This window comes from Rattus norvegicus, chromosome 3, assembly GCF_036323735.1.
Source record: "Rattus norvegicus strain BN/NHsdMcwi chromosome 3, GRCr8, whole genome shotgun sequence".
NCBI classification, from domain to species: domain Eukaryota; kingdom Metazoa; phylum Chordata; class Mammalia; order Rodentia; family Muridae; genus Rattus; species Rattus norvegicus.
The window spans coordinates 49,190,234-49,215,155 of NC_086021.1; the positions used below are offsets into that span (position 1 = coordinate 49,190,234).

The following is a 24,922-nucleotide window of genomic DNA, read 5'->3' on the forward strand; positions in this document are numbered from 1 at the left end:
AAACAGCATGGTAAAACTCACACTGCTGTGGGGTGCTCGTCCACAAGCTATTCTGCTTCATTCACTCTGTCCCCACCCTGTAGGGGACCCACCCTTTGGTCACTCAGAAGTTGATCTGCTTTGGTTGTCAGATGGACTACAGTGCTCTTCATGCTTGCATTCGATGACCTTTAATTTACTTAATGCTGGCCTCATGGTGAATAGGATGCTGGTGATCTGGATATACCAATGCCAATGCAGTGTGAGGGAAAGATAGAAAAGTGTCAACAAGGAAAGGCAAAAACAGATTTGTATAGTATTCTATCCATGAAATTGTGAAGCAGAGAAAATTCATGGTAGTTTTGCTGTTACAACTCAAACTATAAAAGTTATAGCCATACTGTATTGACTGCTCAGTTAAACTGTAGTCATTACATGCATGTATGTATGTATGTATGCATGTATATACGTATGTATGTATGTATATGTGCAAACATGTTTTGAGACTGTCCCCATTCCAGATTCTGGAAGGTATTTTGTACAGATATACACTATAGTTGTCTGGGAAGAACAGATGAATGAATCTGTATTTGATTGATAAAGACAGCAGAAAAATATACACAAGAAAAAATTGTATCTTCCGAAGGTTTCAATCAGATCTGGCATTGTTGGTGAGCTCACTGAGGTGATGGAGAGAGGAAGGAATGGATTCTGTGGGGAAGAGGAGACTTTGGTACCTGGAAGTAAGAAGAGAATGACAGGCAGTGGTGGGATCAAATCATAGAGGAGGGTAACTGGAATAGTTGTGCCTGGTTTATACCAGTGGCTTTCAATTACTGATTGATGAGAACACATCAGAATAATATGGAATATTTTGAAAAAGCATCATTATGACTCTAATTTTTTTTTAATAAAATTTGGTAAAATGTTTCCAAGTGGCAATGTGAACCTTCTTTGAAGTTGAGGAGCCCTGGTACACAAAGTATCATTTCCTTCTGAGGAACTGATGGTGTAGATGAACAAAATGACCCAGAAAGAGGTGACCCAGCTAATGAGCGGCAGGACCAGAACTGGACAGCCAGCCTTCCCAGCTCCTGGTCCTGCTCATTTCACGGCAGCAGAGAGCTGATGCCCTTCTCTTCCCTTGCAGCAAAACCGACATAGGCCAAGGGAACTGCTGGCAAGGTCTATTACGCATATTCCATACACACTCCTTATTGTGCTGTTTTCTGTCAGACTCCAGTTCTGAGCGAGGCACAACAGGAAACAGTCAGGCTGAGACACATGGGCCTTCCTCTAGTCTCAGAGTGGAGAAAGTACTATTGTGACCACAGCAGGATCCAAATCATGACAGGATTACAATGATTACAGTATACAAATGCAGGAACCCAAAGTGACCACAGGTATCCAAAGCACTAGGTGGGCTCCGTTCCCATCTCTCCTGTCTACAGAGACACTCCTCCTCCTGCAGTTCAGTACATCTAAGCCAGGGATGCCATCACAGCTTTCAGTGAGGTTGATTTCCACTTTCCTATTTGTCTATGAGTGTCTTGATTATCTTTTCCATTCATTAACTGATTTGCATGTATCTTTCTCAAATGTACATTTCCCACAAACTTTGAGACCATTTTATGAAAATGAAAGAACATCTTTTTTCCTCAGTGATGTTCACACAGTTATAACTTCTGAGAACAATTTCTTGAGAGACGTTTTGGGAGTTGTATTCCGGAACATATTATCTTCATGGTCTTCCCCCTGGTAGGGTGGAAAATGATCTTGTCTTGAGACGTACTCTCAATCTTCTGGTCCTAGTAGAAATTATACATATCCCACTCAGAGGGGCTGCAGGAGTGGAAGATAATAAGGCAAGGCATGGCACGCCTGGGAGTGACCACAGCAGCAACACAGACTCTCGGGACACTGCACCGAGAAATGAGAATGAGTCGCCACTTTGCTTGCACTGCAGATGTCCTCAGCATTTAGAAGGAAGGGTGGATGGAATTAAAGGGCTTTTCTGAGCAAGGAGCTGCTCAGGCATGGACTAGAACCTTCACCCTCATCAGTGGGGTTGATACAGAGTGTCCCAACTGCCCTGTCTAAGTCATTCTGAGCTGCCACCATACCCCTAGAAACTGTCGTCTGGGGGACGCTGCCACAGCCTCATCCCTCCCAGCAGCCAGGTGTCACGTGACCTAGCAGTGTGACATGAGGCTGACAGGTGACCAGTGTGGGTAGCAGTGCGGAGAAGAGGACACGAAGGTGAAGAGACTTTGCTAGACTTGGGACTTTGTCAGGGAAGAAAGGGTGTAAGTGTGCCTATGGAGGAAGCGGCAGAGGAACTTAAGCAGGGAGTTATACACGACAAGGAGCTGGATAATGAACACATGCACTTGGGAGACGGCAAGAATGAGAATTCATAGGATGCTAGGCTAGGGTAGGACTTGTAAGGAAGCTCCCTTGGTATAAAGGAATTGAGGTTCATCATACAGAAGAAGATCTACAAGATATATAGTTACTACTATTATACTATCACTACTGATGTCTGTTCTTGGGCGATGTGATTAGGAAGAACATTGATATTTGGAGGGTGGAATAAGCATACAGATGCCCAGAGCCTGGGAGACTACTGTGAGTCTTCTGCAGAAGGCAAGATTCAGAAACCAGGAGCAAGACTGCCAGGCAGAAGCAGGTGAGGTGTGGGTCAGGGATGAACAGGACCTCGGTGTTCTGATAGCAACGGGAAGGCAGAGAGGGGAATGAGGCTAAAAAACTGGTTATCTGTTCCTCAACCTTAGAATCTACTGGGTGGAATTTATGAAATTACCAAGAAAAATAGAAGCATATTAATTTGTAGGTCTCAGGAAAATTATTTATACTTGTGCTCATCCTAAATACAGATGTTACCCCACATGTTGGCTGGTGTTGATGAGGGTATGTGCTTCCTTTCATTGCTGTGGTGACTATATAACTGTTTACTCATAAATCCTATGCATTCACATTTATTTTATTAGTGGTAAAATTGTAGGTATTCCCTTAAATTTTGATGCAGTATTTATCTCTTCTTATATCATTACCTCTAATTGTTTTTTTATCAGCTATCTGACATTGGGCACCCTACTTAGCTGAGGCCTTAGTTTCTCACTTGTACATAAGGGAAGAAGTTGGAGTTCCTGAGGGCTGCTGGGATAGATTGAGATGGTGTCATAGCAACCAGCCTAGTGTGGCCGAAGGGACAGTCAGGGAGTCACGCCTGTCACCCTATGCTTCTGCCCCCACAAGCCTTCAGCTCCATGACATATTTACCCCACATGCTCCATTTGTTGTAAGTTCATATAAACTCATGTGAATGTTATGTTGAAGCACAGCTACCTAAAGCAGATAATATATTATTCTTTTACTATTTTTAATTTATGGACATTATTGCTTTATTAACCAGTTTCTCGTCTTTCCTAGGAAAAAGACCCACTGGATTTTACACTGGAATCAGGAGGTTATTAGATTGTGACTCTACTTGTCAGATATGACATACAGAGACATAGCAGTTTGTTTAATTCTCTACTTCTGCCTACTTTTCTATTCTCATGTTTGTACTGCACTCTTTAAAAGCTATCATAGGTGTTTTGAGTCTGACAGTACAGTTTCTCCATCCTAATTTCTCTGTACCTAGTAGCACTGGTATTTTTCTTTTTCATTTATTTATTTTTTTAGAAGACTGGCAGAAGCTGTGGGAGGCCATATAAAGTAATATGGTGGTACCCTAATTGGACTCTGCTAAGTTTTTATATTATCTTACAATATACTACCATTTCTGCTATGAAAAATATACATGGTATTGATTTTTTTTCCAGTCAGGAGAAAATTCATTTTCATTTCTTTAGCCTTTTTTTTTTTCCCATGGTGGTTTGTCATCTTCCTTTTACCATAAGACTGGAGACAAATTTCACTCAATTTGGGTTTCAGATTCCTGGAAAAAAAACTTTCTCGGATTTCTTTCTGGGAGCCATATGAGGGCAGTCCCAGGTGGTGAGATTTTCATTTATACCTGTGCATCTAAATGGAGTCATTTTCTCCATTCTACTAGTAGAATTTATTTCATACTACATACAATCTTATGATTCAATATTAATTAATAGATTATTTTGTATTGGCCTTGATTTGCAGAAAAATGTAGAAACTTTATATTAATGTGGTTTATTTGTGTATCTCGAACCTTCCTGGAATTGGCTCTTTGGAATAGTCACACTGTTGAAGATGAGACAGTAGCTGGAAGCTGAGGGAAAGAGGAGGTTGAAGGGGAGGAATCTATCCCATGATTATCAAGCATTTTACTCCAGAGCTAAGAAGCAGGACCATGACAAGATCACAGTAGAAACCACCGCCAGGCCAGATGCTACTCAGCAGCTTTCCACACACCACTCTTGACCTAAATAACAGGGGAACCAGAATGGCTTCTGACTGCCAAAACCATGTTTCAGGTTTTCAGTTTTCTTCAGACCTTTTTGGCTGCCTGAATGTCCTTTGAAGCAAGAGTATCATATCTGTAATAAGGAAGAAGAATCTTACATAAGGTCTTGGCTGCTTACACAAAAGAATATTTTGTTTAGAATTACCATTTGTGGGAAATTATGAAGTATACAAACACATTCCATTGACTTGATATTTAAAACATTTACTAAAATTAAAAAAAAATCATCTCAAGGGCTAACAATGTGACCTTGTCATGAGAACTGGCCAACACTCAAACATGTGCATTGAAGAGTTCCTAGGCTTCTTGATTCCTTTTATACACAAAACTAGATGCAGATGCTTTATAGAGCAAAATGACCTTTTAATTGTCTGAATAAGAATGAACTTTTGAGATACAGCAACTCAATGTCTTCTTTGTATCCAAAAAGCATTTCAGAAACTCATTCTATATACAAACTCGGAAGGGGAGTCCCCAAGTCTTATAATAAAATTTGCATAGCACTTTAGCATCTTCCCTCAAATTACCTACTCCTGTGGAAATCTCCATAAAAATTCATTGAACTAGAGTAGGTGGTTTTACTGTTTTCCCTTCCCCATGTTCTTTTTATTGCATAGTTGAGTTAGCCGATGCTCATTTGGAAAACTATAGCACCAATTCTAACCTATTTGATGATTTAAATTTCTACAATCACACCTCCTCAATCTCAGTGCGGCTGGTATCTTATTAGGCTGGATCTGTTTGTGTTGGATTGAGCTGTGTTTTGCAGTTTGTTTGCAGAATAACTAGTGTCCTATTTGGCAGGAGCTCACTCACTGTCCGACAGCTATGACGACAAAATGTGTGTGCACGTTGCCAGCTGTCCCCAGGGAAGAAGGAAATCATTCAGGTTGCTCGTTTCTATAAGCTGTGTAAAATGCCAAAACACCTAGAACTTACCCCACTTCCTAGAGGCTTCCCTTCAAGGATATGAATTACAAGATGTGTCTCCAGAAACCATCCGATGGCTCCCAACCAGAAGGCTGCAGCCAATGCCTACACATTTACAATCTCTTTATGAACTGGGCTAGACTTATCAGATGGGGACAGAAGCCTGGAGAGGCTTAGCTTTCTCTCTGAGGAGCTACAGATCATGGTGTACACTAATGAGCTCTGGTGGCCCACTGTGCAGTTTATAAAATTATTTCTGTTTCCTGGCTTTTGGTAGAGAGCAGGGCTGGCTTTCCTTATGATTGGGCAGTGCTTGATGTTTTGGCCAATGAATAGAGTAGAGCCTGCGCTATTTATAAGCCTATGTCCTTGGTGACATAGGTGTAGAGGAATTTTAATCCACCAACATGGCTGCTCTGACAAGAGATACATCAAAAGATCTAAGTCTGTGTGAGCCAGCTAGAATGCAAACATGCCACATACCTTCCTCCCTCTGCCCTTAGTACACACTATTAAAGTAAAATTAGTTTGTAGAAGGAGGCAGCCATGTTTAAAAGTGGAATCTAAGTGAGGGACGGATCTGACAGAATGAACCAGAGATAGGATATGCCCAGCTCTTACCAGGGCAGCACAGGAGAGAGAAGCTATGAGAGCAGCACCCGAGATGGTCAGTCAGCTGGGAGTCAGTCATTGCAGAGTCAGTACAGTAGAGTTGAGTTCCCTCGGGAGTTTGTGGCAGTTGAGCTAGAGTGTTTATGCAGCTCATGAGGCTCTTGAAACCAAGAATAAAAGGGAGCCAGAAGATCAGAACAAATTGCCAGACTTAGTTTGCAGTCAAGCAGAGAAATTCAATGAGAAGCCGAGAAAAGCCAGATTGAATCAGTCAGTTTAGAGAGGCGTTTCAGCCAGAATAGCTGAATTGAACCAGCCATCCAGAGTTCAGAAAGAGCTAGAAAAGGTGAGTTTATTCAGCTGTTAAGTCTCCATGACAACAATTACATCAGGCAAAGAAAAGTTACGTTTACATATGAGGAGTGAGTTTTCTAGTTCTTCGGTAACTGGTAATGCTTAGGATGATGGTTATTGTCATTTTTATCAGCTGGAGTCTTCACTGACTGACATGAGCAGTGCATTACACTCATTTACATAAGCATATGGTGTGGACAAGAAATCCATTTTGTGTTTTAAACCATTTCAGTTTTAAGATTTTATGTTCCTTAGTGTAGCCTAGGTTATTCTAATTTAAGAGCTGAGAGTTGAGAAAAATGTTAAAAATTACATGAAATCAAGGTCACTTCTGTTGAAACAGAAAACATAATACAAAATCACTTAGAATTTGTTCTACTTGGTGTTATTGTATACTGAAAAGACATCTTTTTTCATCCCTTAATTCTTTAGGATTTTGTTTCAAAGTACATTTCTCTAAACCTGATAAGATATTGAAACTGTACTGTTTTAGTATGACAGACCCATTCCTTCATTTTTGTAATATATTGAGAACATTGATAGCAATATGTGGGATATTTTCCCACTTCATATTTGTTTTGATGTTTTTTGTAATGAGGATACTTTAATATCTAAGGGGTGAAAAATATTTAGGACATAAATTTTAAAGTTTTTTGAAATAGATTTTCATTTGCAAAAGGATTATCAAAGAACATGGAACTGATTCACATGGGTGGTCAGGATTTCCTACAATCATACTGTTTTCTTCCCTATAAAATTGAGAGAGGTCTTTGGATTGCCATGGAGAACATACACTAAGCATTGGCCTTGGAGATGGCACAAAGTTTGCATCATGGATATTTGCAATATAACTTCTCTGTGATCTTACATAACTTCTCTGTGATCTTGCTTTTTTCATAAATAGCAAATCCAACGCTGCCTGATTTGCAAGGTATATTGTGAAGACTAAGTCAAGCAAAGGAGGAAGGGCTGAGAACAGTTCCAGGCATATGCTAGATGATCAGGAAATGTTCAATCTAGAATTGAAAGCAGTGCTCCAAGAAGTGATCAATAAAGCACCAAACCATATTCAATCATCCTGTACGACTTACAGTAACTGGCACAAAGGAGGTACTTAAAACAGGTGTGTTCACAGCCACAGCCATGCTAAGTAATGGGGATGCTGACCTGCTCTGCCTGGCCTGGCCTTCCCTGGCCTACACTGCCTAGTATCCCAGGGGGATTGTGTAAGTCACCAACCGACTTTGTGCTTTCTCATCTTCTGTGAAGACAAAACAAAAACAAACAAAAAGAACAAAAAAAATTATGAGTCACAGGGCTATAAAACATAATGAACCTTCTTAATTTTGTGAAACTTTCCAGGAAAAGGATGTTTATAAAATGATGTTTTTCTTGAAAATAACCAACAGTAATGAAACCACACAAAATCATACTATAGTCTTAAAATTCTCAAGAGAAATTTAGTATTGATAACAGTATCGGGTTGGCACAAATGTCTTCAGCTGGCACTGTTACTTTCTCCTATGTGCTTTGTGGACAGATACAGGAAATGGGGTTTGGGGATAAGTCTCCCTTTGTATCCCAGGCTGATTTAGAATTTGAGATCTCTTCTCTTAACCATTCTGGGATTACAAGTGTTCAGGACATGGCTGTTACAAAATCAGGCTGGAGAAAAGCCACCTAATGTTACTACAGCATATAAACTGTCTTTCTTGGCTTTCTAACCCATCTGAATGTTACATGGATGAGAAAAGACTGACATATAGGCAGTTATTGAAAGTAACTGACACTCAGAGTCATGGTTTCTCTTCCTATCAAATAGGTAGTTATTAATAGTGTAATACTTATGACTACTTGGAGGGTAGGAGTGTTAGAAGGTAAGTTATGAAAAATTAACACTAAGTTAGTTAATGTTGAATCAGACAATAGTATAGAAAGCTTGGAGCAGCAATCAATTACAATATTTCGTTGTGTGACCTTACTTGGAGTATTTATTCCTCGTGTTCTCAAAAGAGGAAAGAAATGGAGATCATCCTGAGCAGTCTGAAGTTAGCTAATGTTTCCAAGAGGCACAGAGTAGTGCCTGGGGTGTAGTAACCACCACACAAGTATTTGTTAAATAAGCCAGCGGAATGGCAAGAATGACAGAAGTTGTACAGGATGCTTTGTTAGGAAGCTTGTGGGATAAAGGCTACATGGCCATCAAAGACTACAACCTAGAAAGCAAACAGAGGCAATATTCACTCCCTTAGTATTTCTGATGCCCTCATACGCAAGCTGAAGCATGGTGGCCATGAGGCGTTGATTCCCATTGGAAACGAATGACACATAGACCAGTGGCTGAGACATAGAGCAGGCCAAGGTGGGAGTAGGAGTTAAGGAACGTGAACACAGAAGATACGCTATTCTTCCTGTAGGTCCCACAGCACTCTGTAAGTGCTGTGCTACATCTCAGCTGCCTGGTAGCCCCCAGGCTTGTCCATGTATACTCTCCTACACAGCTCAGTAATGGTGTCCTCAAGGAAAGCCCAGGGAACAGTGAGCAGTGAGACAGAACAGATCTTACTGCACACTAAATGCTCGGGCCTACAACTGCCCCACACTTCACTATTAGTCTTCCATAACACTACACTGTTCAAAGGCAATGCGGTAGAGATGAAAAGTAGCAAGCCTCAAGTACCCAAGGGTATGCCACTTTTAAGTAAAAGTCTGGCCTGCTTCACAGAGGTGGTTAGATGCACACCGTAGTGACGCTGGCCAGAAACCCCTCTGGCTGGCGTTTCCTCTATTTTCTCCTGTTGGTCCACCCACAGCGCGCAGTGGTGGCACAGATCAAGTGAACTTACCAACTATGATGTTGGCCACGTTTCTTCCTTCATTCTGTACAATCACATTCTTCTCTGCTTCCCTCTCTCACACAGTCCCTCACTAATCTCTCTGCCACGGCTGCAGCATCACTCTGGGGTCACCAACACAGACTTTAACATGGATTCTAACTTCATTACACCTCATTTACTTTAGCGACCAACACTCTCTGTGCCTTGACACTACCCTGTCTGTGTAAAGCAATGTGAACTTACTAAGGTCTGCACGAGATCCCCTCATAGCACCCCCATTAGCAATGCACAGCATTTCTCATTGGAAGTTGCTTCCTTTAAGTAGTTTCTAAAATGTTTGCTTAGGTGTGCTTTTCCCTGTTTGGAACAATTTAATCCATCTTTTATTTCTGGCTATTAGAATGCCTTTAGCTCTTAACATACTTCACTGTTAACCCTCCAAGCTCCATACATAAAACTATATCACCCTTTTCTATTTTCTGTATTTACACATGAATCTCTCTCCTAAACACAACTATTAGTTCCTGGTTGGGTGGGTACATGAATACCTTTGCTCACCTATTCAGTATTTACTGACCTCCAGCCCTTCATTGGTCAGTGTTTCCAGTGATAGAAATGACCAAAACAGGGCCAGCCTCTAGTCCTTACGTAATTTACATTTTAATCTTTTTTTTTTTTTCAGAGCTGGGGACCAAACCCACTGAGCTAAATCCCCAACCCGTAACTTACATTTTAAAGTTTACTAATTATGTTCATGCAGTGACTAGTGAAAAATACTATGAAGCACCATGAAGAAAAGCAGTGTACTAGGACAACATGGGCAAGCTTTATAAAAACGCTTCAGAGCTGAGACTGGGAGGATCAAACAGAAGCCAACAGGCAGATGAGGTTCACAGAAGCTTGCTAACTGGAGGACCAGAGAAAAAAGGTCTGGTGTATACACTGCAGAAGGCAGAAGGTAAACCATGAGATGAGGCCACTGAGGACAGGCTGGATGCAGGTCCTGGCATTGGTTCATAACCAGGAAGCACTGTCTAAAGGAGTATGCACCGCAGGCACACCACAGTGACATTCCACACCATAGCAAGAGACTGCTCAACAAGACCATGCTTGAAACCTGTGCTGTTTCTTGGTTTTAAGACAATGCTCGATACCTAGGCAGTTCAAGCCAGCCAGCCAGCCAGCCAGCCAACCAACCAACACGGATGCTTGTCACTTTACCACATGGCAGGCTAGGGTACAAGATAAAGGAAATAACCCTGGAAAGGCACTGTGCAGTATAAAAAATGAGAGGATCTGCTGCTTGCAGCTTCCACCTTAACTTTTCTTAAGTTCAACACAGAGGCATAAACCAACGAGCACACTGATATGGGCCAAGGCCCAAGCACACCTTAAATTAGATGCCCAAATGCTTTATGCAGGACACCTCACATATGGTAATGCACTTGGTCCATTACCAACATGAGCAGGATGCAAACCGTTGACCCTAGAGGTGAGAGGTTGTACATCCAATTATACGTTTCCACTTTCTATAAGTGTTAAGATGCCCACAGCAATATATTTTGTTTACAGCAAAATACATTGTATAAACTATATTTGATAAAAGAGATGACTATGTCTTCTCAACTTAAATCAAAGACTGCTTACTTAAGTATTTTTTTAATTGAATCCGAGTTTAATGCTGTCGTGCAATCTTGGTTAACAGTGCTCATCTTGACTATTCTAACAAAGAAGAAATTAATACTTAAGTTAGAATGTTCATGTCTTTTATAAAAACAAAACAAACAAATATACACACATTAGAAAAACAGGTACCTGGTACATCTGTAAAAGTCTCTCCAAGGACAGAGACGTAGAAATTGAGCCTTAACTCTTTTAGATGCATTAAGACCTTTAAAAACGTCTCTGGATCTTTGTCATGCTCCCTGGAAATAAACAGAAAAATACACTTAGTGTTACCTTGGGCTACATGATAAGAAAAACGTTTTGTTCATATGGTGCTGGTTCCCATCAGGGTCTTTTGCTGGTGCAGGAAGCCCCTGTCAGAGGCTTTTCTTACCTCTCTGAACTGTGACACCTGCAGACGTGCTCTAAGTATCAACACAGCTCCAGAGATATGTGAGGGGTCTTACTGGAGGAGACATCAGACTTCTTTTTGTATTATGTATAAATATAAACTTGCCAATGCTTGTATGAATTAAGTAAGTGAGCAAAGCTATACATATACAAAAACATACAGGATCTTCCCATCCAAATATTAAATTTCCGCTTAGCACACATTTATTTTTTTAAAGGAAAAACCCCAATGTTCAAAGGGTCACTCCTGCTCATCACTGTGAGAACGATGCGAGCATGCTTTGCTTGACAGGAATGAAGGCCTTTCTCCCACGGGCACCAGCAGCATTGTGCTGGCCAGAAACACAATGTAAAAGGAGACCATCGTCCCTGCGCTAATCTCTCATTCTCAATAGCTCAGTGGAGAATTATAATGCACTAAAAAGGATGGAGAGGTCTGAATCTATGTATACTAAATATTGACTCAGAGAGTGAATGCTAGTCAATGTGTAAAAGAATCAGAAAAAAATACTTTCATTTAGCACAGGCATGAAAAAAAAATCAAATGTTCTTGGCTTGTTCAGCTTCTCAGTATTTTCTAATGACAGAATGAAAGGTTAAAAGACACTAAAATTAAAGAAAAATATCCTTCAACAAATCCTATTTAATTTTTATACATATTATAAAAATTTATCATTCTAAGGTGTGAATATTTCAGTATTTCTTGCACTTAATTACACTGTTTTAAATTATCTTATTCAGACAGATGTAGACCAGATGTCTTTAAAATATTTGTTTTTTATTTCTAATTCAGAAATTTGATTTTTTTATTACAGAAAATAGCTATATACCAGTAACTGAATTCCTCATTTACTAATTATATAAAATAAATCTGTAAAATTATTAAACTGCTATATGAAATATGAAAATTACATCATTCAAGGAACCTCATGAAAAATGACATCTGTACCCCTTAATGTGTTAATTCACAATTTAGTCAATATTTTCGGTATCATGAATCGAAACAAATGCATGTTCTAATTAACATTTTAAAACAGCATTTATAATCTTATGAAACTCTTAAGGTTTTATAAAATTAGAGTCCTCAAACAATTTGTTTCAAGTGTTATGCCTCTCAGTTTGATTTACTTCAAATAATAAAGGATGCGAAGGCACAGTGCTCATTGCTTTTTAAGATGATGTGTATTATATACATGTGCCATGGGGAAGTGTTTGGAGAGTTTTCATATATAGTGCTGCTGTGGGCAAGAACAAAGACTCCAAACAGCTTGAGAGGAAAGAATAGACCGTATGTTGTCTTCAACCATATCAATCAAATAACTGCCACCTTATCTGTAAGATGCTTTTCTAGTCTGATTCTCTTGGAGATACTTAGATGAGAAGGATGGAAACAATGTAACATAATATAGCTTTAAGATAGCAACACTGCAGGGAAATCTATCCACTTAGTGATCTAAATTCTTCATTTGGAGTTCCAGAAAAGTAGATATGGATACTGGGTATATCATGTATTCTAAATATTGGCGTGTGTGTGTGTGTGTGTGTGTGTGTGTGTGTGTGTGTGTGTGTGTGTGTGTGCAGGTGCGCATGTGTATGCATGTGCGTGATGTATGTGTGATATGCGCATGGTAACATAAGAACAGATGTAGTTTTAAACAAGATAAAACTTAACTGGGTAAAGTGCACGGTTACTAAAAGATCCCGGTGTTTTTAAAGTGGTAGGATTTAGGAATGTCAATTTTCACTGCTTCTAATAAAGTAAATGCATTACAACCTGCCACATACTTTAGCTATTTTTTCTAGGTAGACCAAAGCTTTAATATCTAATAGTCATTTGTATAAGAACGCAAGAAGTATTGGTTTGAATCCCCTTTCATTTTGTTTAAATCATACAGCTGACCATGAAATACTTTGTCTAAGTTATCCCTCATCAATGGGAAAATTTTACACTCAAATTCCTTTTTTTTTTTCTTCGGAGCTGGGGACCGAACCCAGGGCCTTGCGCTCGCTAGGCAAGTGCTCTACCGCTGAGCTAAATCCCCAACCCCAAATTCTTATACAACATAAGAAACTATTTGTTTTTGGAAACAGCCTGTAACTTCCAACCAATGAAGATTGGGATGCTTTTGGCACTTCTTCACTTGATGGTACCAGTAAAAGTAGACTCATAGGAATTAAACACTGAGATGAAATTATTTTGGGAAGCATGGTGTAACAATTCTAAGTGCTGATTGTTCTCGAAAACAGATACCAAACAAACAAACACCAAAAAAACAAAAAAACCACCCCCCCCAAAAAATGAAAACCCAACTCCTTCACCAGCAGCACCAGCAGCACATGCATGAATGCACACTCGCAAACACACCCCAACTTAGGAGCAGCAGGCAGGGTTCTCTAGCTGGGGAAGAGATCTGCAGTTCTGTTAGGGGACCAGACAACAGGTGGTAGAAGTAGGCCAGCTGTCTGAATGGGGGTGACAAGAGTGCAGGAAAGGTAAGCGGGAACAAAACTATTCCCTGAAATATGAGGGTAGGAAAACAGCAACACTTTTTTTTTTTTTTTATTAACTTGAGTATTTCTTATATACATTTCGAGTGTTATTCCCTTTCCCGGTTTCCGGGCAAACATCCCCCTCCCCCCTCCCATCTCCCCTTCCTTATGGGTGTTCCCCTCCCAACCCTCCCCCCATTGCCGCCCTCCCCCAATAGACTAGTTCACTGGGGGTTCAGTCTTAGCAGGACCCAGGGTTTCCCCTTCCACTGGTGCTCTTACTAGGATATTCATTGCTACCTATGGGGTCAGAGTCCAGGGTCAGTCCATGTATAGTCTTTAGGTAGTGGCTTAGTCCCTGGAAGCTCTGGTTGCTTGGCATTGTTGTACTTTTGGGGTCTCGAGCCCCTTCAAGCTCTTCCAGTTCTTTCTCTGATTCCTTCAATAGGGGACCTATTCTCAGTTCAGTGGTTTGCTGCTGGCATTCGCCTCTGTATTTGCTGTATTCTGGCTGTGTCTCTCAGGAGCGATCTACATCCGGCTCCTGTCGGTCTGCACTTCTTTGCTTCATCCATCTTGTCTAATTGGGTGGCTGTATATGCATGGGCCACATGTGGGGCAGGCTCTGAATGGGTATTCCTTCAGTCTCTCTTTTAATCTTTGCCTCTCTATTCCCTGCCAAGGGTATTCTTGTTCCGCTTTTAAAGAAGGAGTGAAGCATTCACATTTTGATCATCCGTCTTGAGTTTCATTTGTTCTAGGCATCTAGGGTAATTCAAGCATTTGGGCTAATAGCCACTTATCAATGAGTGCATACCATGTGTGTTTTTCTGTGATTGGGTTACCTCACTCAGGATGATATTTTCCAGTTCCAACCATTTGCCTACGAATTTCATAAAGTCATTGTTTTTGATAGCTGAGTAATATTTCATTGTGTAGATGTACCACATTTTCTGTATCCATTCCTCTGTTGAAGGGCATCTGGGTTCTTTCCAGCTTCTGGCTATTATAAATAAGGCTGCAATGAATATAGTGGAGCATGTGTCTTTTTTATATGTTGGGGCATCTTTTGGGTATATGCCCAAGAGAGGTATAGCTGGATCCTCAGGCAGTTCAATGTCCAATTTTCTGAGGAACCTCCAGACTGATTTCCAGAATGGTTGTACCAGTCTGCAATCCCACCAACAATGGAGGAGTGTTCCTCTTTCTCCACATCCTTGCCAGCATCTAACAGCAACTCTTCTTAAGGCATTCTTTATCATATGCACTTTAGAGTATTTTATGTATACACTCAGATTACACTATAACTATAGTTTCAATTATTGGATTTATGCTGCTCAAAGCTCAAAATAATCAGTATGCTGGAGAGTTTTATGTCAGCTTGCCATGAGCCAAAATATCTGAAAGGAGGGAGACTGTATAAGATCAGGACGTAGGCCAGCCTGAAAGGCATTTTCTTAATTGGTGATTGATGGAGGAGGGCCCAGCTCATTGTGGGTGGTGCCAGGTCCTTTTTCTAAGAAAGCAGGCTGAGCAGGCCACAGGGAGCAGGCCAATAAGCAGCATTCTTCCATGCTTCTGCATCAGCTCTTGTCACCAGGTTCCAGCCCTGTTTGAATTTGTATCCTGATTTCCTTTGATGATGAACAACAGTACTTTAGTGTAAGTCAAATAAAGCCATTCCTCCCCAACTTGCTTTTCAGTTATGGAATTTGGTCATGGTCACTGTAGCAACAGAAACCCTAAATAAGACAATCAGTTTAGCTGAATTTCTTTTTAAATAATTTTCTTTTTGGTGAAATGGGAAATTCCCTAACATTGAACTTTTCGAGTTTCACACACAATGACCATATCCTACGACAAGGCACAAGTGATGACGAAACAGCAGAGCCAAGCGCTCTGTTATGCAAGGGATGAGCTCTAGACATCCATTGGGACATGCAGAGCCCATGATATTAATGAACCCATTTAACAGAATACGTGACTATGTCCTAAAATAATTTCAAAGAAATCTAAATATGAAACTCTTCTACATGAGGCTGCAACGTCAGTATTAAATGGACAGTGACGGTTTAATGGTGGCATACCGGCTATCAGGATGAAGCACAGTTTTAGCAAGAAAGCTAAGTCTCTAGATACACATTTGTGTTCACACATTCCTGGTGGGAAATGAGGAATAGTCTTTAGAGGGCAACTTACTATTGGTCACAATAAGCCTTAATGTGTGCACCATTTTTGCTTCAATAACTGTAATTTATGAAAGTCAGCCTAAAAAGATGGACACAAAGTCTGCTACAATGTACTCACAACAGCATTATTTATAATGACAACTTTGTAGGAAAGTAAGGAGGTAACAATAAACTATATTTTGATATGTATGATACAATTCTTAGCAGCCATAAAAAATACTGTTGCATATGCGTGATTCTGGACATGGAAAAAATTCAGTATTAAGTATTCAATAGTCAGTACTTTTACATAAAAGGAGTTGCAGGGAAGCATGAATTTTGTGACCAGCCAGTGCAGGACAAATAGGTGGGAGTGCCTGTAACGGAGACAATGTTTATCTCTAAACTGCTAGGTTGGTTTTGGCCTGTTTGCTATTTTGTTTTTTTTTAATAGTCTTTGTTTGTGTAAATGATTTTGAATGTTTAAAAGATGTTTGCTAATATTCTATCATACCTCTGTGTTCATGGGCTTTCTATCTAATGTGCACACCTAGCTGTTTGATAGCATTTTTTCCCATCGGTCTCTAAGTTTGACAAATGCCAGTTATGAAAATTTGCTTTAACAAACAAGGCATTTCAGTCAATGTGCCAGGGCCCAGAATTCCCAGTCATACTCATCCTACTGTCTAGGTAAGGACAGAACATTCTGGCAGGAAATTCATTCCTCCACACACTCACTATGGCAGAAGAGACCAGCAGGGAAATATTTCAGGCTTTCTGGAAGCAAAAGATACGGCAAGAACAGCTTTTATTCCCAAATATTATTCAGAACATTTGAAAAGCATAAAATGTTTCCATGTGTTTTTTCTTCCTATATCTGTCTCTTTCTGTTGCCTTTCCCGTTTCGTTTCTGAGAGCTAAATTTCTTCTTATTCCTCACTTAGCACTCATTCAGTAAATATTTATTGAAGACTTCTAAGTTCTCCATACTTGTCACTTATACTGTTACCATTTCCGACTTTCCCACATAACTGTATATATATTGAGCAGTCTCTTTGACTTGGGGGAAACTGGCTCTACCCAGGAGCATACTACTCTGTATCCAGAGCTCTGTGGGAAGGGCAGACGACGCCTGCTTTGCTCACTGTTTACCAAGTGCTGAGCTGAGCAATGGGGGACATTATTTGTGTTTGTTAATATCTAGATCTCTTTCTGGGAAAACAGAGTGCTTGTTTACTCCCCTGTATGGGTGAAGACCAGTTCCAGTCAGTGGACTGCAAGCTGACTGACAATATGTCACCTTCAGATAAACACATCTGACAGCAGTTCTAGAGAGCTTAGTAAACTTTGCAGAGATTGTGTGGTAAGATAATTAGGTTCAGGTTGGCACATGGAACTTGCCTATATGCATCAGCATACAATGGAGAGAGGAGATACTGTGTCTAAGCTACTGCACCCTAAGGGGGTAGTGAAGTGTTCACTACTGTAGCATAACCTAGTTTACCTCAATCAGAGCACCATCCTTGGCACAAAGTCAGCTGCTCTATAAATGCTCCACATCCTACTAAGCACCTGATCATAATCCTACTTAAGCTTCTCAAACAAGTAACCATCAAACATAACTATTCCAGCATTAAGGATCACATAGAAAACTTATACCAGAATTTGCACACCATCTCTAGTCATACTTTTCTTTTGTTCATCTCTGACTTTGTGTCTCTTTCTTCTTGCATAAACTGAGAGGAGGAAGAAAGCTTGTATCTTCAGCCCACAGTTCATTTATAGTTCACAGATCATTAAGCAACAGGCATTCCTTAGCTTCTGCTACTTTTGGGGTACAAATTCATTTGAGAAGACAATCAATATGGAGAAGTGATACACAATCAATCTCCAATGAGACAGTTTAAAGTATCTTTACCTTCCCAAGGCTTTGCTAACCTACCTCTATTTTAATCCAAATTCAACCTCGCAGGACATGAGCCTGTAATTTTAGCACTTGGGAGGCTAGGAGACTCTCCTGTTTGATGAAGGCCTGGGCTAAATATGAAGATCCTGTTTCAACAAAACAAGACAGTCTCTCCATGAAAAATCAATCAGCCAACAAAACAACTAATTAACCAACTAACTAAAACCTCAAAACATTTCACACTTGCAAATTCAGCGATGTGCTTCTTATTCAAACAGAGGCTTCTACTTACCTCCTAAGCTGGCTGTCACCGCTGACTGGTCTGATATGCTTTCTAAGACATGTACTTTTTACTTGCTCTGCCTGATGTCAACAAGCAGCGTGCCTTCCCTCTCAGAGAGTGAAAGGCAGCGCAGAGAGAAGTTGCTCTGTCAGAACAAAACCAGATTCTGTTGACTACTATTCCACTCAGTTTCTGTGATCGACTTTTTATACTGCACAGAAGAGATACTCATTCTTTTGTTCCCGGTTTATTTCCCTTAATAAAATGATCTCTAGTTTCAGCCATGTTGATATAAATGACAGAATCTGATTCTTTTTCTGGCTGAAGAGTACTCTACTGTATACATGTACTTCATTTTCCTCATACACTTGTGTGTTAGTAGATAGACATAGGCCAATCACACACATACTGGCAGCTATGAATAGTGCTATAATAAAGGGGGAACATGTGCCTCTGACATACTGTGTGTTTCCTTTAAAGTCAACTGGTAATACAGCAAATGGATTACAGGGTATTCTGGTTTTAGTTCTGTTGTTCTGTTTTAAGAAAGGGTCTTGTCACAGCATAACTGGCCTTGAACTGTGTATTTATTATAGGCTTGCCTCAAAATTCTGATTGTCTTGTTTCAGTCTCCAAGGGCAGGGATTACCAGTATGTTACCATGCCTGGCATTGTTTTGTTTTCTATTTATTTCTTTTATTGTTTGAGAATATAACTGTACCATCTCCCCCTTCCCTTTCCTTCCTCTGAACCTTCCTATATACCCTTCTTTGCTTTCTTGAAAATTCATTGCCTCTTTTTCCATTAGTAATTGTTACAAATATATTCCTAAATACCTAAGTATAATCTGCTTGTATGTATAATGCTACATGTATGTATGTTTTTAGAGCTCTTACCCTGCACATCATTTCTGTAATTTAATTTGCATCCCTACTGACAAGTGTTCAGCACTATTCTTTCTAAGCACCCTTGACAACACTTGTTAAAACGTTGCCCTTTGATACTAGGTATTTTTAGAATTTTAATCAATTTATCTCCTCTTTACTTTGTACCCAGAAGGCATTCAGGATACTAAGTTGTTTCATATTCACTGCTTCAAGGAGGTATGGACCAGGGAGAAATGCTGCCAACCTCTATAGTAGAGGGCTCTTGGTTGTGCACAAGCCAAACCCCTTGTAATGCCCAGGCCTACAGCAGGCAGAAGCATGTACAACGCAATCATAGCACTCTGTGTTGCTTTACCTCTGGCAAAGGTGATGGCCAAAAAAATTATGGAGCTGAATCCAGGTTAATGCCTGGGAAAAAGGTAGGACGAGGGTGTCGAGAGGTAGATATGGAAAGATAGACAGATACACGGTCTTAGTATATGTCTCTAAGTAATACTACTAGGGATATGCAGAGAAATTTTAATCCAGCAATGTGGCTATTCTGCAAATGATCATATCCAAAGACCTTGCAGGTCTGTGTGATTCGGCTGGAATGAGGATATGCCACACACCTTTAACTCCTCTGGCTGGAATACACTCCCTTAGTATACACCTTAAACCCCAAACAATGACTCATTCAGGGAACGACAAAGTGACAAATAAGAGGAAGATATGACAGCAGGAATCAGAGATAGGATATTTTCAACTCTCACGGAAACAGACAGGAAAGAGAGGCAACTTAAGAGCAGAACAGGAAGAGCACACTTCAGTTGCGTTCAGGAAATGCATTGAGTTCTGTAGAATGAAGTTGAGTCTGACAGTTGAAGCCAGAGAATAAGAAGCCATAAGATTAGAACAAATTGCTCAAGTTAGTTTGGGGTCAAGCCGAGCAATTCGGTGAGAAGCTAAGAGAAGCCAGATTGAATCAGTCATCTTGGAGAGGAGTTTGAGCCAGAAAAGGTGAGTTTAATCAGTCAGCCAGAGTTCAGAAAGAACTAGAAAAGGTGAGCTTATTCAGCAGTGAGTCTCTGAGATGACAATTACTTGTGGTGAATCAAAGATACTTTTATCAGGGTTGGCCTTAAGAGACTTCTGAGCCAAGCTGTACTTCAAAGTTAGTGCATGATTTCAATGAATGTCAGGGGAAGGACCACAAAGCTGTTATAGAGTGTACATGAGTTGATTTGTGACGAGTAAAGATAGAGTCCTGGGCTACATGAGACATCTATTAACACATTGAAATATTCCATCGGAAAGAAATTAAATTTAAAAATATAATTTGAATTCACAGATATCAGAGTTTCATGCTATTTGCATATTGATACTCTTGATTGTCATTTCAGTAACAAAGAGGTCCTGCCATGGAAATCTAGGCTAGTAGTACCTGTTAGAGATGTATTCTCACTTCAGCATTGTCTGACGTCTCTTGTCTCTGCATCACAGTGTTTTCTGTCTTTGAAATGTCTTTTCCTTATTAGCAAGAGAGCTCTCCACAAGGTACTATTTCTAAGTGACTCTTCACAGGTCATCTTATCTCATAGTGGCAGTTGCATCCCTCTTGACTTGGGTTTCCCCCTTTTCCTGGATGAGAGTGCTTCCTAGTCTCCGGGTCTCTCTAGTGTGCTACATGTTCTCCTATCAGATACCTCTGCCAACTGAAAGGACCCCCCTGCCTTGACCTCCAAATTCCTTGTTGTCACTAAAGTCTAGCACTCTTGTCTGTGTTACATCTTCCTGCTCCTTCCATCAGACTGAACTATCCTCAATATTTTTTCCCATTAGGTCTCTAATGATTTCCTCGAGAAGTTCCTCATGGCTAGAAGCTTGATTACCCCCAGATTTTCTTTTGTTTCCTGTATGTTACATAAGTACTTTTTGAATAGCTGTTTGACTTGCTAGTGAGCTCAAGGACAAACATGCTACAATAAACTTGTAGGCCGTAAGTGTCAATATATTAGCTTTGTCCCTAGAGAGTGTAACTTCAGCAGTCACCATCCCATGCTGTTCCACCCAATAAAATGAGCATGGCTACTTCCTTAGATCTGTGAGGCTCTACACAATCAAATTTTTGTCTCTCCAGTTTATTACTATGTCTTGTTATGTTTCCTCAAATGTAGTGACTAATCAATTAGATTTTCTTTTGGATATAATCATTATTTTGCTCTAAATTACATGCAGGGGATATGTTTGCAATTGGCTACTAGTAATACTAACAACTAATACCACAGTGTCCATCCCTTCCAGTTAAGACATTTCTCCCAGGATCTAATCTCGGAAATTCTTTGCTGGTCTTTGAGAATTGTTTTCCCTCTTGAATAGAAATAAGATGATTTCCTACTTAACACTGACTTCCTGTGTGTCAGTACACACAGTAGCCATCGAAGTAATTCTTAACAGAGATGATGGTACTTAAAACATACAATGGCAGGAACAAACAAACATCCTAAAAGTTTATTGTGTGATCTCAATAGTGAGAGAAGCCCACACCATAGGAGCTCGAATTAGTGATCAAGGGATTGACTGAATATAACCAGCACCAATAGGAAGAAACCAGAGTAGACAATACAAGTAAATTTAAAGTCCTAGAGGGTAAGATGAGAGGATAAGACATGTGAGCCAGCAGAATGAGATCCTATTATTTTTATATCTGTATTAACAACTATAATTAAATTTTCAATAACAGAAAGTACATACTCATTGTAACAAAACAGAAATGATACAGAGATCCATGCTTCCCTTTCCTGGTCCCTCTGTACAGGCCTTGCTAATACCAGGTGTTCAGTGAGTGAGCTCTGGACCCCTTCCTGTGCATAATTAAATATGCTTGTATAAAGGTACTGAATATCTACCTTCCTCATTTTATGAGATTAATGTCCATCATTCTGCACATTGCACTTTACTAAATGTGTCTACACTAACACATAAATGCATATCATATTTAAAGTGATTATATAACTTTTCATTAGATAATTCTAATATTTGACATTAAATTGCTTCCGGTTTTTAAATGTCCCAAGCAATAATGAAAGTAACACCTATTTCTTATAGTTCACTTTTCTCAAATTAAGCATTTTCTTACACTCTACAAACGTGCAGCTGCCGAGCTCTTCACCAAGGACATTCTGGTCTCTTGTACTATACTTGTCAACCTCTGGGACTTACTTTCTTGTAAGGTTATATCTCCTATGTTATGAGTTCCTTAAGAGTAGAGGTCATGGCAATGTTACCATTATGTTATCATCCACTGCCTAGCTTAGTAGTTTGTACATTATTAAGAAAGACATTAGAGTAAATTGACTCTACCATTAGATTGATTCTCTGTAAGTCTAAACTTTTTACCCCTTCTCTACTAGAGTAAGTGTTTTAGTGCTTCTGGAGCCAGATTCTCTGCATAATCTACATTTTTACATTTGGCTTCCCAAGAACAGTTAGAATCTTTCAACGCGCGCGCGCGCGCGCGCACACACACACACACACACACACACACACACACACACACACACCTTAAAACCTATGCACTAATCACTGCACTAATGATCAATCTTGCCTCTGGAGTCAGCAAGTTATTACTTACCTAATATTTTCTAGGCCATAAGGAAATTGACAACCAATTTTACTGGTCAGTTTATTAATAATATGGCTATCTTTTCTTTTTCAGGAAATTTCAAGCCTGCTTGCTCACCTTCATATTTATAGTAAATGTTAACCTCTGTACCTTAAGGACACAGAGTTTCAGAGACTTACTCTTTCAAGCTGCTTCCAAAAAATGTGGGTGTATAACACCATTCTCTTTAACACATCACACCCTGTTTTTCTCTTCTGTAAAATGGCTATGCGCTAAATTCTATTAGTTGAAATCAAGTTGGCCTATCAAGTATTCATATGTCTCTATGGGTCCCATTAGCTCCATTCTCTCTTTCCCCATTTCATGCTATGGTCAGATGCCTATAGTTCTTATGTCTAGAATAGACCTATCTGTTGTCTTCATCATCCATGTCCACTGCTTCTGCCACTGACTTTGACTTTATTGTTTCTTGTAATTGTCCTGAGAAATTCCCTCTCATTCTGACTCTTCTACTAGCAAGGATTTACTACAGATGATTTCATGAATGTGTCCTTTTATGTTGACTGCTATTTATCTGTATGCAGTGCTTATGTAATGGTCTGAAATCCATACACACACACACACACACACACACACACACACACACACACCATACATTGTTAGACAGCTAAAGTAGAGTTTAAAATGCACAGATGAATGATGGCTGTACCCTGGATGATGGTGCTAGCTGTGTATACATTTCTAATAGTTTGGAAAGACTGGTCTACCGAACAACATGATGGATCATGTTTTGGTTTTTGTTTTGTTTTAAATAGACAATTAAACTTGGTTTGGAATTATTACATGCCTCTTGACAAATTGATTTCACCTATCAATAACACATTTTCATATTCACCTGTGAACATTTTGTGGTGAAAAAAAAAAAGCCAAGGTGTTCAGTTATACGAGAAAACCCAGCCTAAGAATGTTAAAACAGAAATGAACAGACCTCCCGTCTGTGCCCGGAACTGAACTGAACCATTCAAACAGCTCCCTGCACCCAAATCCTGTGGGGGAGAGAGCTGGACTCTCAGAAGTGCAGACACTCTTGAGAACTCAGAGGAGACTACTCTCTGCTCACATTCCTGACCCCAGAGGAAATTGCCTAGTGCCATCTGTGTTCCCCAGGCACAGGGACCTAAGAGCAGTCAAGGGCAGGACCCTTTGGGTTTCTGCCTGCGCGAGAGCTGAAAGACAGTCATCAGGAGTGCTTACACACCTGATAGCAGAGGTAAGACCAACTTTTCTGCTTCAAATGACCTTAGGACACACAAAGGCAGAAGTCCTCTGGGATAGGGCACTTCCAGTTTCTGGCTGTGCCTGGAACTGAACTGAACTGATCCAACAGATCCCTGCACGCAAATCCCATGGGAGAGAGAGCTTAACACCTAGAAGTTCTGACAATCTTGAGACCACAGGACAGACTGTCACTTCTGCCCACCTCTCCCACATCCCTGCCCAAGAGGAAACTGCATACAGGAATCTAGGAGCAGTCAGCAGCAGGAGCCTGCTGGGTCCGGCCTGCGTCTGGAACTGAAGCGAATAGGTCACACAGCTCCCAGCACTCAAACCCTTTGGAGGAAACAGCTGGACCCTCAGAAGTGCGGACATTCCTGTGAACTCAGTGGAGACTACTCTCTGCCCACATTCCCGACCCAAGGGGAAATCTCTCTACTGATTCAATATAGTATTGAAGTCCTAGGCAGGGCAATCGGAGAACAAAAAGAGGTCAAAGGAATAGAAATTGGAAAAGAAGAAGTCAAAATACCATTATTTGCTGCTGATACTATAGTATATATACATTCCACCCGAGAACCCCGACAGCTGATATGAGCTTCGCAAAGGCTGGAGATAAAGTCAAGTTAGTTAAGTGTGCTCTCGGCTCCTGCTGCTGCACAGGCTGCACGGCCACCTCAGAGCCAGGACTGAAGTGTTGCCCAGTCTCCTCTCCCATTCTCTCAGAGGAAGCAAACCTGCACTGTCCTACCATCCCTCTTATGTCACAGGAGAGGCCAGGGCCAGCCTCAGTCTTGTACAGCATATTACTAAAGCTACTAAGAGTTAATTATATTCCAAAAGAAGACTCTGGTTTTAGGGATAGAATAAGATTTTGAGTACTATGGCATTACATGCTATAAAAGAATTCTATCACCCAAGATGTTTCTTTCACAGTAAGAAGCCTGGTAAGCAAAAGTGCTCATTAGTTAAATGTACCTACTGACAGTGGCCATCAGAGTGCTATAGCTGTACTGAAGAGTTGGTGACAAAAAAGATGGTGTCATGAATTGCTGC

The 24,922-nt window shown here is 40.3% G+C and overlaps 1 protein-coding gene across 27 annotated transcripts in view; it reads right to left on the reverse strand.

Moving 5' to 3' along the window:
- Positions 1-24,922, reverse strand: part of Gtdc1 (glycosyltransferase-like domain containing 1) — a 395,485-nt gene that overhangs the window by 14,124 nt on the left and 356,439 nt on the right. For 24 of the 27 annotated variants that reach the window (XR_010064658.1, NM_001024274.2, NM_001393689.1 and 21 more), the window contains one exon: positions 10,993-11,102. The exons of 1 other annotated variant lie outside the window; for it this stretch is intronic. Coding sequence is in view for 24 of the 26 variants with exons in the window: in NM_001024274.2 (NP_001019445.1) it covers positions 10,993-11,102 (110 nt within the window). In the remaining 2 variants the exon portion in view is untranslated. Of the gene's footprint in view, positions 1-3,871; positions 6,147-10,824; positions 10,900-10,992; positions 11,103-24,922 lie in introns of those variants that run through there. 2 more of the 27 variants (XR_010064659.1, XM_063284094.1) reach the window with 2 other exon arrangements.